This window comes from Nestor notabilis, unplaced genomic scaffold, assembly GCF_000696875.1.
Source record: "Nestor notabilis isolate BGI_N333 unplaced genomic scaffold, ASM69687v1 scaffold23076, whole genome shotgun sequence".
Taxonomy (NCBI): domain Eukaryota; kingdom Metazoa; phylum Chordata; class Aves; order Psittaciformes; family Psittacidae; genus Nestor; species Nestor notabilis.
The window spans coordinates 1485-16658 of NW_009931755.1; the positions used below are offsets into that span (position 1 = coordinate 1485).

Consider the following 15174-nt stretch of genomic DNA (forward strand, 5'->3'; position numbering starts at 1 on the left):
AACAATATTAAATAAGATCAACCTAAAAACATATTTAAATCAAATGAGTGAGTATTTGTCACTACTCTAAAATACTTCTTCCTGCTACAAGTTGTATCACATGGTCTCAACCATCTCTCATTGCACAGTTCCTGTGAGATGAAGATAAAGCAGATTAATAGCACGGCTACTGTTCTTACCCGAGTAATGTTTTGGTACCAAACCCATGACTAAGAGACAGAATTCTTTCACTTTCCCACTGACCCCAAGACTTCAGTGTCCAAGTCACTAACTGCAGACATGTAAACTGCATTAATACCTACAAATACAGACAGAAAATCCATATGAGGACTAGCCGCTAAATATTTGGTAGTTACATGTCCTTTGCATAAGCTTTATAATTATTAACTGAGATCCCAAAGGAGTCAGAAGGTATTACTGTTCTTAATAAATGGGGAAGCAGTTGCAAAAAGATTAAAAGATTCATGTGACCTCAAACAGTGAACAGGCAGCAGTGATTAAATGGACCATGGCCTTTCTCAGTGCAGTGGCCCTGGACCCTTTTATTTTGGCTCAATAGCATGATATTTGGCCCAGAAACTGGTTCGATGATCCTTAAAATTTTCATGAAATTCAATTTCAGCTTGGCTTCCTGTTGATTGCCAGAAGAACTCTTGTTTCCCATGGAACACCATCGTCTTCATGGTGTTTACATCACGGACCTGCATAAATGAAGACCGAACCATTATATCATAGTAGCCTCCAAGTGAAGTACCAAAAAAATACTGGAGGGCTTGCAAATTGGTCACTCAGGAGGAAAAGCTGCCCTAAACAAAGGTCAGAAGAAATACTGTAGACATCAGTAACACTCATTCACATCTACATTTATGTAAGAGCTCAGCCTGACACTCTAGGATTTACGATTGAGCTTCGCATCTGGATGGAAATCTCTATTGAGGACATGGATCCATTCCCATCAAATCATCCCCTTTAGGTTTCTGACTCACCAAGATGTAATTAAAATGTGTTTGATTGCTCTCATTGCCCAGGTCAACATGTAGGGCACGGATAGCTATGCGATGCCGAGGAGCCACATTGATGAAGGTCCGACACACGACTTCTTGCCTTTGATGAGGCAATTGCACAGGATTCACTATTTCACCTTGGGGACCAAACAGTTGCTTATCACAGTCTGAGAGGGGGAAAGGGAGCAGAGAATAAAATTTAGAGAAGTGTCCAGCATCTCCAAGAAAGAAATAATTTAAATTAAACACAGGCAGAAAAGTTTCTCTGTGGATTTTCATCTGGGAACCTCCAAGCACCAGCAAACACGTGCAGAGAGCTTGCCTTTAAAATGGAGGGGTAGTCCACAAGTAATATTAATTCCAACACTCCTTAAGAAGGGGCTTATTAACTACTAAAAATGAAGCAAGGTTTCCATAGATTTCCATAGGCAACCATGATCTGTGGAACTCTATGGGCTTTGTTGTGGGAGCTCCAATCTAAAGCAATAGCAAAGCTTTCAGTAAGGTACCTTGATAATACTTTTTAGTTGCAGTTCTGCTGTTGTACTGAAGAATGACCCCGTTTCCTGGCAGCAAAACACGCTGTTTCACAATCAGTGTATTCGTTCTGGAATTTATCAGCGACAAAGTGAGCTTCCTGCAACCCGTCCTCCACATCATTCGCGCAGAGAACAGCACTACCTCACCTGAAATGGATGAGCACAGGTACTAGAAATGCTTTTCCTTTAAGCAAAAGGTCACAACCTGTCTTATATAGGTCTAGAACCAAGTACTTTCTGCATCTTGTCCCTATCTTATCAACACTTGTCATTAAAACAGTCCAGTTAACTAATTAGGTGTACTGATTCCAGCAAGAGGGTATATTGCAGAGAGAGTTTATAACAGGCCAAAGCAGACAGCTTCTTTAACCCCATAAACTCCTTTCATCTCATATCTATCAAGAAGACAGGTAAGAAACCAGTATGTATGAAGAAGACAGGCAACATCTTCACTTAGTCCCATTTGCCAATGACTTGGGACAGAAAAACTTGTAAAATGGTTTCAGAGGTTACACAGGCTCCAAGGCAGCAAGAACATTCCAGGCACCAAAAGCACACGAGCAGAAGAGGTGTGGGTTTCCCAAAGGACCAGGCTTGTCCTCAGCACACCCAGGCAGTACCTGCACTACAGTTGAGGGAACTCTCCAAGATGTGGACCGTTATCTCCTCCCCGAGAGGACGTCCGATGGCCACAGTGCAGTCACTGCTCTCTATATCCATCATGTTGATGATCCCACTGGCGTTAAGAAACAGCTTTCCACAGACACCTGTACAGCAGAGACAGATGAGAAACACATTCAGAAGGAACTACAGCTGCTGAAAAAAAAGCCATCATTCCCTTCGATCTGCAATGAACAGACAAGTGCACACCTTCTGGGTAAACCACAGGAAAAATCAGCTGCTGCCCCAGGAAGTCCCATGTCAGAAGAGTTTTGGGAAGCCCAGGGAAGGGAGTCATTGCTCCTAGCTCAGATAACATGGACAGCTCACGACATGCTGGAAGGAACAGCATCTTGTCCCTTCTAAGCAGAATTCCCTCCCACGCTCCTGTCCCTGTATGGCAGCAGGGTCGCCACAACCAAGCTGCACGCAGTAAGCACCATCTCTACCTCCTCACCTCCACGGGTCTTAGTTTGTTCCCGAGGCACAGCAGATGGAGGAAGATCCAGGTCCTTGTATCTTGCCTCCTTGGCAGCCACAGCTGTGGTCAGACGTGTGGCTGGTGTCACTGTCTGCAGCTGTGCTCCATGGGATCCAGTCCCCACCGCTGGCTCAGGACAGGGCCCTGGGGAGCAGCCACGTACCACAATGGCCTTGGGGAAGTGCCTGCAGAAGACGGGCTTCACGTGCTTACGGGTTAGCAGGTTGAGGCAGAAATCCTGCCGTGTCTGAATGCCGTTCCCACATGAAGTTGAACACTGCAAAGGCAGAAGCCCACAGGCCATTATACGTGTGTTTCAGTTGGTATTTATTAATAAATGCATTTACTGGCTCAGGCATGACTGGGGGGAAGTGGGGGAGGAAGCTGATCTTTTGTTAACTGATGCTGTTTTGTCACTAGCTCTTTCAGTGCTCTAGTTTCATCAGCTATAAGATGGCCAACCTCCCACAGGATTTTCCAAACTAGACCTGTGAATTGCAGAACCACTTCCTAAAAAGTCTGAAAATACCTGCATTCCAGAAAAAAACACAACAAGGACTATTTTCAAACTGCAGCCAAAACCTTATCTGAGAAAGGTGGGAAGCAGACCCTACAACTGCTGAACATGGGGCAGTGGAAAGGATGGAAAACATCCCTAGAAACAGTTGAGCATTTGTTTCGGAAGTAAATACACAAGGCAGAATTGGTATTTGCCCCCTGCACGCATTAGGGAAGGGGGAACAGGAGCCCATACCTCTGACCACTCGCTGAAGCTCCATTCATACGAGCACATTCGGATGACACAGGGCACACTGGCAAGAGGCTTCTCTGCCACAGGACACAAATGCTCCTCCAGCAAAACCTCCTTGCCCTGGTGAATCTGCACACAGGTGACCAGCTGAACAGCTAAGCCAAGCCCACAGCTTGAGGAACAGGGCCCAGCTGGGATTACCTTCCATCTGACAGAGGACATGGAGGAAGGTGAGTTAGCGATGAATCTCCATCCTCTACTCTCTCACTGTAGAAAATGCACTGCAACTCCCACAGCCTCCCCTCTTCTGCTCCTCAGCAGGTTTCTTCACCCCTCCAACCCCAGACCCTTTGTTGTCTATGAAGGCAGCCTCTGAAACAGGGCTGGGCAGCCCAGAGCAGGTTTGGAGCTGGACCCAAGTGGAGGGCACTCACATTTTGCAAGAAGCCCACAGACTCAAAATATGCACGGAGTCTTATTCTCTGTCCATTACAGTCTTCCCCAGGGTGACATACACAGGCTTAACTCTAAAAACAATCTTATCTCTGTCCAAAACACACACCACTGAGCAGTTAGATCAGAAACCAACTCAGGGTATTTCATCCTGGGAGTGGCATCCTGTACCGCACATAAAAATAAGCTCAGATGCCAGTGGCTTTCCAGTTCCACAGCAGAGCTCTGCCCCATTCATCAACCCTGAGTCATACCCTAGATCACACCATACAGAGACAACCACTCCATTTCATGCCCTTGTGGCTCATGTGGCCATTTTGACTTTGGAGGACACAGCTCCAAATTACATGGCCCCTGCTCCTCTGGGCAAGGCAAACCATCACCCTGGGTGTCTACCCCAATCTCTTTTGCCCTCTCCCCAGTCTCTCTTGCATGGTAGAGGACTTTGCGCATCACATCTTAGACAGCATGAGCCCATTTTGTAATGCCATCTGGGAATAACACAGCCATCATTGATACCTCCAGCTGCCACCCATCTTCACTGGATTTAAAATCCAACCAGTTTATGGAAGTACAACTGGAACTCTGTTACACACACACACACACACACACACACACACACACTGGCTCATGCCTGAGAGATCAGCAGTCACCCCACCGAGTGCAGTCTGCAACACCATACATCCTGAGGGAAGTGCAATCAATTTCCTTCAGTTCTCAGAGCAGCTATTCCAGATTCTTCGAACATTTAATACTAGCTACTTTCGTTGATGCTATGGGGAAACTGTACGGATGGCAAACGTGCCACCACCACCATTTGCAGTTATGGATTTGTTCCTACTTCCCCAGGGTAATAAGGGATCGAGAGGTTTTCAGTTTTTCCGCAGACTCAAAGACTTCACTTGGTTCTGCCCGAGACTGTACCAGCCTGGGAAAGACTCCCAGTTCACGAAGTTTGGTTCAGTGTTACTGGTTTTGCAGCTGGCTGTGCTTTCAAAGCAGGGGGAAAGAAAGATCACATCCTCATAGTAGTTTAACCGTTCCTTTACTGTGTCTCTGGAAATAGAGAGAGGAAGGAATGTCCTCTCACTGGCCTGTTATCTCCTGGTAACTGCTTTACCTGGGTGGGCAAGGACTGAGATCACAGACTTCCACCCTGCTCTCTGGCTTTGGCACTGGATGACAGTTTTCTTCTTGGGTTTCTTCCTTGGTGTCAAAAGCCACACATACATACTGTAGCCGAGTCTTACCTAGAAAGGGAAGTGGTCTTACTGCATGGCATGCCTGCAAAGGTTGCATCTGCATGTACAAAACAAGCACACTGCCCAAGCTCCAGGCACACTTACTGCACTCATCCTTCCCAACTCTGAAGCACAGCAGCAGCCAGCCAGCCCCTAAACTATTCCCTGTCTGAGCCAGGCCCCCTTGTGTCTTCCAGACTAAAAAAAACCCCGAACTGTGAGCTACACATGCACTTAGAACTGTAGAGGAGAAAAGACCAGGTCCCTGAAGTTCCTAGGCCCTGAGCTCATGACTATAGCCAACTAACATTTCTCTGCAGCACTGAAAGGTCTCACCTCTACCACAGGAGACGGAACACTCTCCAGCTAGAGGGCTCCAGACATAGAGAGTCCCATTTTCCAGTTCGGTATGCCCAAGTGACTTCAACATCTGAAGTACATGTGCATCTTCCTCCTTAAAACAAAGCAAAAGGACCCAGACTGACACTGGCACCTATTTTCCACGCCAGTCCTGATCTAACGAAGCTGGAAGATGCCTCCAGATCAAGCCTACAACATACTTCCTATCACTGAAGAAAGAGGCACATTTAAACACTTTCTCAACTTCTGCAGAACATACAAGGATCAGCAATAGCTAAGGACATCCAACAGCCAAGACCCCTCCTAATTCCCACTACCTGCAGGAGATAGCCGAGACTGGAGATGCCTAAAGAAGTATCTTCCCCACCTGTAAATGTAAACCTGGCAGTGGCTCCCCAGTATGGATTTGGACCAGCAATCCTGTGGTAAGAAGCCCTCCCCCCTGCTAGCAATCCTCCCTACCACCTCAGAACCTGTTTGCCAATGACCTATTTCCTAGTTGACCAGGGGTTATTTCTGTTTCTGGTTTTGTTGGACTCTGAGAAGAGAAATGAAGAAGTAACAACTGACTTAAACCACCACTATGAACTGATGAATCCGGCAGCATAAATTAAGAGGGACAGAGCTGTCTAGGGTGACAGGATGAATCTTTAACTAGGCAGACAACACTGGTGTGAACCACCCTCCCAGACTCCAGTAGTGAGGCGGTGGTTCTTAACTGATAGTGTCCTGTGGATCACAAGTGCAAAGCTCCCAGTGAAACTCCTGAAATAAGCCAAGCCAGTAAACTCACTTTGTCCCAGCCTAAAGGGCAGACATTAACCACACACGGCACAATGGAGAGTGGTTTCTCTTCTGCTGGGCACAAGCTGTCATCCACAAGAGTCTCCAATCCACCACGAAACTGAACACAGGTCAGATTCTGCTGGGCAACTCCAGTTCCACAGGCAGCAGAGCATTCACCTATCTGAGACATCTTCCACCTAAATGGGAAGTAATTGTATCACCCTATTTCTCTTCTGATCATGAAGGTTTATTACTCACGCTGCTGATTACAGAAGCGGCTCATACAGAGTATTCAGCTTCCCTATTTCAAGAGCCTTGTCCAGATGTGACAGAGAAGACAACTGCTGGAAATTTAAGTCCTTGCACTGACAACTCTCTAGGACTAAAAGCACCTAAACGCTAAAGAGCTGGAGTTCACAGTGTAATCGCTTTTTGTTAAAAACTACAATGTATGAGAACAATGTCTGTGTTAGCTGGCACTGAAAGGACAAGCTAAGCAAGAATTTATCTGAGCTTCCAGAACACCAACCTGTACAAGCACGGCTCCATGGCACAGGGCTTGTGCTCTGGAAGGGGCCGCGGGAGCTCCAGACACCACTGTTCCTCTGTTATTTCATTCTTTGTCTGGTCAAAACACACATGATCCACAGGTTGCATCCCTCGGATACAAAAGGAAAAGGAAGTTATAAACAAATTGAACAGTTTACATCCTTATGCTAGGGAGATGCAGTAATTTTGCTTTATTCAAATCATCTGTATGAAAATGGTGTATGTGGGAACACAGACTTTCCATAAACACACAAACCCCTGCTTTCTGATAGAACTTTTTCTCAAGATGAACACCCCAAAAGATGAGAAGTTTGATGGATAATCCACTGCCAAAATGGAAACATTGCTCTAAACTGGCCATTTGCAAGAACAAGGATATCAATCATAATTTGGTCCATATAACTTCTCATGATGTTGAAGTCTGATGAGGGGCAGGTTGCTGACAATAAGCTCTAGCAGTCAGCCATCTGTAAATGAAATTCTACAGAAGTAATCATGTAATATCGTCAGAGCTGTGTCAATGTCCTCAGGAATCAATAGCCAAACCTAGACTAGAAGTACTGCAAAAGAAGCTGCAAACTTGCAGTGCATCTGGCATGCAAGAAACAATATTCATAAGCTACAGCTACAGACAAGATTTTTAACAATAATGAACCCAACAGGTAAAGCAAGTGAAAATCCAAACTCAGGTTACAAGCAGAGCTGGAAAGAGTCTCCTTTACAGTGAATGAGCTACCCACTCAGAGACAGGCATTCCCAAATCTCAGAAAGCATGACCCTAAGATGCAAATGTCAAGAATCAATCAGCAGTGTTATCTTTTCACTACCCTCATTTTCAAGTAATGTCACTTTCAGCTCTCAGGATGCAATTTCAACTTGAATTCTCAACTTTGTGTTATTTTAAGGCCCAGCTTTCTCATTTTTTGTCTGTGACTGCATTAGCTTGGAGGCCCTAAAGCATTTTGAGCTCTTTGCTTCAGGGTTTCAGCAATCAGTTTAACTGGGAAATGTGCTGCAGAAAAGCTCTCCAGATATAACCAGTGCTACAGGTGGACTTCCAGAAGTATTCATTACTGTATTTTCTAAATCCTTATCATAAAAGTCTTGAGAGGCTTGCCAGCGTCACGTGTATTATCTGATACACAAGATGTCAGACCAGAGTCATCTGTTACAATCTGCATTATGATTTCTTCAGGGAGACAGAAAGGATTCAGCATTCTAAGAAGGAAGTTTCATAATTAGCTGTGAGGTTTTAGGCAGACACTAGGTACCACTTTGGTCTCAGGCTTTTGATGTTCAGCCAACTCAAACTAGAGTCTTCCATAACTTTAAAAAATCTGAGAAAATTATTTAGTCTTTAAACAAAAAGTTTGGTTAAAACCTATTTAAAAATCTTCTTCCCAATCAGACATTTGCACTATCATTTTGATGATTCAGCTCATTTGCTGATTTGCTAATTCAATTCAAAAGCTGCACCACTCTTTTCTTTGGTTCAGTTTAACATGGGCAACCACAGCTCACTTTCAACAATTTGCTTTTAAATTCAGTTCAGTTGTTTAATAAGTTCTAACCAAGTGTCTATTGCTGATGCCACATTTCTTTCAGAACCCAGGAGAGCCCATGGAGTAAAGGTCTTGGCTGCCTGGTAGGCTCCAACAAGCAGCCTGCCCACATCTCCATACAAAATAGAGTACTGCTGCCTCACCTTCCCCACAGGTTACTGAACATGGACCCTGCTGAGGAATCCATATATATGTCAGATTCTCTTTGGGGACAAAGTAGCTGAAGGTGATGTCTGGGTTGGTGGCACTGCCATATTCCTTTCCATACCTTCGATAGACCTGGTGAAGAAAAAACGTCGTGGTCAATGCACAGACCAGCTCAGAGTCGTTTCTTCAGATGGAGATAAGAGAAGCTAGTCCCCCTTTTTTGCATCCAACCCTGAGCCTCCATGCTGTGACTCTCAATTCTTGTCAAAGCCTCACCCTGTGATTTCTGTGCAAAGGGCACAGATTAGACCAAGCAAGATATTTAACTCAGTATGCTTCTCCCCACACCTCCATCCCCCAGACCTGCAGACAGCCAGGAGGCAGACAACCCTCAACTTTTCCCAAGAGCAACACCATCACTGTTAGTGAACACCATCTCCACTGGCCTTAGACACCTGGAACCTACTAAATCTGGATTCTACACTGCAGCAGAGCTACAAAAACCCACCCAGTTCCGACTGGCCCCTTTCCAACACTGCAACTTCAACTTACCTGTATCTCAATTTCTTCCTGTGTTGGCCCATCCACATAGATTTCTTCCAGACTTGGCAGGTTGTCTTTAGTGAGAAAAACTTTGTATTTGATCTGGTTATCCTCCAGAACCGACGGATAGGTGACATTCAGTGAGATTTTGCCTTTTCCAGCAACAACATACTCTCCTTCAACCTTCACAGCTAGAAGAGCAAAAGTAGCAGTGAAGTTAAGAGATATGAGATGATCACCAGGGTCCCCAGGTGCTGGCAGCTACAGACTGCCCACTTGCTAGAAACCAGTTGGATCTAAGTGGGGCATCCCAAAGAGCATGGCTTCTACCACTTCCCACTGGAGAGCATCCCACAAACATTGCATCATCAAGAACTTTCCATCCAAATTCCATTTTCTTGGTTTTACAAGCCTGTTTTAGTCCTGCCTGCAGATCCTCCTCTCTTTTTCATTCAACTCACCTAAATGTGTGAAGAGTGGTCTCCAATTGGTAACATGGACCAAGGTGGTATTATAAGGCAGAGACAGAAATGTCACATACTCTGGAAGGATGGAGAGAAAGATACAGTCACCTTCCACTACTGTACCTCTGTTAAAAAGGCTGGGGATTACAGATCAACCCCTTTTCACCTTACTGGCACATTATCCATTGGAGGACAAGCCTTACAGGCAGCAACAAAGCTGAATAGCAACAAAGCATAACCCTTGAAGACAGGACTTATGTAGCTAAATTCACAGCGACCTCACAGTGCTGCCAGCTGGGCTTGAACACAGCGATGGCAAATCCAGCAAATTCTGTGTCCTGTTCTCATCTTTATTCTGTTCTTTTATGTTCTCTGCTGATACCTGTATGTCATATTGCAAGAGCCAGGTCAGTTCCCAAACGAATGTTTAACATCTCAGGAAGCATCTGACACAGGCCCCAGCTCCCAGTAATTTGCTGGACTTCCCAAATGACTACAGTTTTGATCCATGTCCAGAAAAAGTCACTCTGCCTACACAACAGCTCCCTGCTACAGATCTTAGCCGTCTTTTCTGTTGACTACCCAAACTCCACCGTCATATACTCCACAAAACAACATCAAGCAGAAGCAGGAATAAGAAGTCACAAAGAAAATTATGACCACTGAATATGCATACAAACATGCAGCATATAAACAGCACCATAATGTTGAGCCTGAGGGTGAGGACTACACACCTTTAGCTTTTCCTTCTGTGTAAGATCCACTCACTTCAGTGCAAGTGGTATTATGACCCCCACAGACCTTGCAAGAGTCCATTGTCTTCCCGGAGTCCATCTGGCCATCACACCCAAATGCCTGAGCAAAGAGGACAGTCTGTCAAGACTTGCCTATTCTGAGAAGAAAACAAGTGAATTAAAGCAGCGTTGCCTGAACTCCTGAAACTGCCTTTTTCATTTGTAATTTGAATTTAAGATGACAACATAGACAAAGATGCATTCGTACCTAGACCTACCACTGGACAGCAGTATGCAAAGCCAAGGATTGGAAAGTCTTAGCTGAGAGCACATCGAGTCTCATAAGTGTGTGATGTTTTCTTTCCCATAAGCAGCAGCCCAGAAAGATTTCTCCTGCGACCTAGAACAAAAGCTCTGCACTCTCTCTCTCTTCTTTAGCTCCCCAAACCCCAAATCCAAATCTAGCTCACATGCTTCAGCCTGGCCTTCAATCCCATGGAGCTCAGAAAAGATTCTATCCCCATTCCAATGAACATGCCTAATTTACACAAAGCTACAGGAAGATCTCAGCAGGCTTAGCAGCAAAACATGTGCAACTGCTGAATTTATCCCAGGCTTTGGTTGCTGCCATAACATAAGGATTTACCACTGTTGCAAACAGCAGAAATCAGAATAGGTAATGCCTACACCCTCTGCTGTTCACCAGGTGGAAATGCATTACAAAACCTTGGGAACACCGGGACCACGAGAAAAACCTACCATTTTAAAAGTGTACTCTGGGAATGTAAAGAAATCACAAAAACCATAGAATTGGGTCAGCACTGAGCAGTTACTAAATTGCAGACAGCACAGGGGTGTTATATTGAAGCTCGTCATGAAAGAATGCCTTTCCTCACAGCAAATCCAGAAAGAAGTTCTGCTTCAGTTTTGATTAGTGATACTACAACAATCAGTTTGTCAACTTGTGATTCCCAGGTTTTACTCCTCGCTTTGGCTCTGACTCTGTATGCTCAAATCATGGAACTTCCCTCCAACAGAGTCAGCATTTTATAAGGATATTTATACCACACAAACTGAACAGCTGATTCTGTCTCCTCAACCAGTGCAGAAAACCAATTGCCTCTTGGCTTAGGGATGAACAGCCTTATGTAGTTACTGCGTAATTGGAAGCATGTCTTATCTAGAGGTCATTGGCATTGGATGCAGATAGAACAGTGTATTTCCAACCATAACCATTCTATGATTTGCTGAACTCCATCCAGTAAGCTTAGAACAAAACTCTTTGTTGGTTGGGGGACAGTTTTTTCCCCTGCTCCTAGTGAACTGCCTCCTTTGGTGCAGATTACATGCCAGAGGTTCACCTGGATTCCCCAGGCACTTACCCTGCAGCTTCCCATTACGCACAGATTGAAAGCGCCATGGTGCTTGGAGTCATTCTGCTCACATCTGGTTCCATCTATGAAACTGTCTCCGCGGCTTACCATGAATTCGTTTCCAACAGCCCTGCACATGTGTTTGCATAACATGTCCCCTGGAGGAGAAGACAGAAGAAGAAAGGAGTTTCTCTTTCAGAAAGGCACGTGGCTGACCATCAAACAACGGGAAGACAAAACCATCTGACAGGAAGAGTACCCAGTTTTCATGTGAAAACTACATCAGTGAAACAGCCTTTTGGCTTCCACGTACACACAGGTTCATGAGCACTCCCCTACACAAAGGAGCCACATTTTTTCAGTCTTTCCTTACCTTTGGCAAAGCCAACAGCAGAAGTCCAGGTATAAAAGGATGGTGCTTCTACAGTGAGATGCAGTGGCTTTATATTTGTTGCCGCACATTGTTCAGCCATAAAGTCTTGCTGGGTCATCAAACAGGCCTACATCCCAGAGAAAATGGTACAGGTCACAGGAGAAAGTTACTGAGCACCGAATCCTAAGCAGCATTTTACCCACTAATGGCAGAAAGAAGTGCAAGTAAAACACCAGAACAGCTGCAAATAAAGTAAACCACTTTAAAGGCAGGGTGTGGGATATGCAAAGAATTGTGTTTGGAAGCTGGTATCTATTTTTGATAAATAGCAAAGATAAGAAAGACAGGAACAATGTAGGAATGTCCCTCTGAAGAAAACTGTCACGTGAGTCACTATGTTCTCAGTGTCTGTCCTGCTCGAGGGTATAGAGAAAATGTTTCATTACACATGAACGCTATTAAATAATACTGCTAACTTTGGGGAGAGTGGAACAAGTACCTCTCCTGTTGTCAGACAGATGGAGACTTTAGTCCTCTTCCCAGAGCAGTCAGCTGTGAGAAGTAGTCCCAAACCATGCAGCTCTCAAAGGGTTAAAGAGAGTTACGAAAAACACTCAGAAGATATGATGAGCTCCATTACCTGAGTATTGCACATCTCCACTTGGATGCTGGCACCACGGCAAAGCAGGCCTGGAAATAATAGAAGAACTCCTCAACAGAGACAGGTTTGTCCCGAGATAAAACAAGTCTCGGACCCCATGTCCCTGAATCAGCCAAAAGGCACTGCAAGCTCCCCATCTCTGACCTGGGGTTGTTACAGAACCGCTGCCTTATCACAACTCCACCTCCGCAGCTGCGGGAGCAGGAGGAGAAGGGGCTCCAGCCAGACCACTGCCCATGGACTACAGCCGTAGGGTTCAGTTCTTCCAGCGAGCTGCACTGTCCCTTGGAGCACCACTAAGACCAAGAATACACAAAACTGGCAGCAGCACCATAGCGAACCCAGCAGGGCTGGGATCTCAAGGGTGGCACAAGTCCCCATCTTCTGGTAGGCCACACTAAGAGAGAATCCCAAAACGAAAGAGGCACCTTCTCACAAGAGGCTAAAATCCCATTCCTAATTATGGTCTAACATGAGGTTGGGGCTAAAACAAAGAGCTGATAGGTCATTTCAAGCAGAAAGCAAAGCCTTGGAGAACAATTCAGTTAGCAGGCTGTAGAACTGCAAAGCAACTCCAGAGATACAAGGTGGAAATGCCAAGATCAGCTGGTACCAGTTTACAACTGGAGTGTCTGGCTTTAGCTCCCTGTCTAAAGGGCAGTGAGCGCCATGTACCTTCCAGCCACCAATGTCTTGCTGTCTGGTGAGCTCCGTAGCATCCACAGCCACTTCTGATCAACAGCCTCCTTACCTTATTGATTCCACACTCCGTACCATCCAAGAGAGGCACAAGAAGCCGAGTACAGCTGGATTTGTCTGCTGGTTGTACATGGCATGAGAGAACTTCACATATGTCCTGATGTGACAAGAAAATCAGCAAATTCAGGGAATCATCAACACAACAGTTCCAAAAGCTGCTCTGTTTAAATGCTGCGTGTCCTGGATGTTTGCTTTCCCCACAGCTACCCAGCAATGCAAGCAAGTTCCCTCATCTCTCTTGCTACTGGGCAAAAGTTGTGGCCATGACAAGACCATCACCACCAGCTGTAATGCTGAAGCAATTAGTTTCACCCACCTTAGTGCTTCCTTATTAACAAGACATGTTCAGATGGCAGCTATAGCCACGCTGCATCTCCCAGACAGGGAGACTTGAGCAAAGGCAGGAAGCTGAAGAAATCCAGTGCACATGAGCTCCCTAAGACAGCGCCCTGGGTAGGTGCACCGATCACCAGCACCACCAGGCCCCTTTTTGGACCTCAGACGCTGGGTACTGTGCAAACTTTAAAGGAGACTTATGTGGATGAAGGAGGTGATGGAGAGAAGGGAAGCACCTTAAAACCCTTTGAACGTTTGTTCTTTGCCAAGAAATCTGTGGCAGGGAAGCACCTTCCATCCCTTTATAATAAAAATGTCCTGAGCTCCCTTTTCCCATATCTTGGCTCCAGATCATTTCCCTGCTGCCCCTAGCAAGACAGACAAACTTTCTACCTACAACATTGCTGTTAGCAAAGGTGCATGCTGTGGCAACAGTCCCAAAGGCTATTTTACATTGCTCATCTGCTCCATAGTACAAGCCAGGCTTCCATCCAGGGATGCTGCCGTCCATGTCCGGCAGGTCATTTAAGCAGTTTGTTTGGCCTGCGCTGATAGAAACATAAGGAATGTCACTTTCCCAGCTGTGGGCAGTAAGGACAATGACATGTTTGCAAACTTGTGCTGAGCTTCATTCTGGGAGTTGGCTGTTGCTTTGCCAGATAACACATGCTTCCTGTGGGCTGTGACGGATTTAGTTGCAGCAGCTGCCTGGAGACACTCACAGCTCCCTGCTGCTGAAGTTAAAACAGAAACCCATTCCTACCCTTCCCGCAGCCAGCTCGCAGCCCGCAATGCTTGTTTCAAACTAGATGCTCTCACATTTGAAATAAAACTTCCAGGCCGAGCTAGTGTCTGAGAAGTCCAACACAGCCCAAGCACGTTAGTCACTAACCAAAGCAATTTCCAGCTACTTGAAGCAGAAACTGGGTTCAACCTCAGCAACAGACGAAAGTGCTAAGAAATAAAAAACCCCAGCTTTTCAATGTTCCTCATTTTCCAGGAGTTTTATTTTGTCCCTTGACTCTCCCTGCTCTCTCCCAAGATTCCAGCACAGGGAACCACTCCCACACGGGCACACAGAACTTGACCATTCCCTTACCTGACAAGGGCCAGGAACTCTTCCCGACTGCACTGAGACCAGGCAAGGTCGATGCTGTTGTGGTTTCCTTCTGAATCCATGATGTAACCACTGCTGCTGCACCGATTCCCCTCACCATCATGGGGGATTCCAAGACTGTAACAGAAGCAGCACAGTGCCCCGAGAAGAAGCCCAAGGGTTGGGTTCCCTCAGAGCCTCTCTTCTCTGAGCAATGACTGAGCTCCCCCTGCAGCCTTTCCTTCTACTGTCATCACAAAGGATTTCTCTCCTCTGCAACTTCCAATTGTCACAGAGCATGC

The 15174-nt window shown here is 45.7% G+C and overlaps 1 protein-coding gene across 1 annotated transcript in view; it reads right to left on the reverse strand.

Annotated features, from left to right (window-relative positions):
* Window positions 1-542: 542 nt before the first annotated feature.
* ADAMTS13 (ADAM metallopeptidase with thrombospondin type 1 motif, 13) overlaps window positions 543-15174 on the reverse strand; it is a gene marked incomplete at its 5' end in the record, with an annotated part of 18742 nt that continues 4110 nt past the window's right edge. The window contains 21 exons of the mRNA XM_010016055.1: window positions 543-701; window positions 987-1171; window positions 1514-1690; window positions 2164-2310; window positions 2661-2961; window positions 3439-3643; window positions 5009-5138; window positions 5466-5583; window positions 6283-6472; window positions 6805-6934; window positions 8530-8665; window positions 9086-9267; window positions 9538-9618; window positions 10275-10395; window positions 11657-11805; window positions 12021-12147; window positions 12661-12710; window positions 12812-12977; window positions 13433-13537; window positions 14174-14324; window positions 14876-15010. Coding sequence (XP_010014357.1) covers window positions 543-701; window positions 987-1171; window positions 1514-1690; window positions 2164-2310; window positions 2661-2961; window positions 3439-3643; window positions 5009-5138; window positions 5466-5583; window positions 6283-6472; window positions 6805-6934; window positions 8530-8665; window positions 9086-9267; window positions 9538-9618; window positions 10275-10395; window positions 11657-11805; window positions 12021-12147; window positions 12661-12710; window positions 12812-12977; window positions 13433-13537; window positions 14174-14324; window positions 14876-15010 — 3145 coding nt within the window. The remainder of the gene's footprint in view (window positions 702-986; window positions 1172-1513; window positions 1691-2163; window positions 2311-2660; window positions 2962-3438; window positions 3644-5008; window positions 5139-5465; window positions 5584-6282; window positions 6473-6804; window positions 6935-8529; window positions 8666-9085; window positions 9268-9537; window positions 9619-10274; window positions 10396-11656; window positions 11806-12020; window positions 12148-12660; window positions 12711-12811; window positions 12978-13432; window positions 13538-14173; window positions 14325-14875; window positions 15011-15174) is intronic.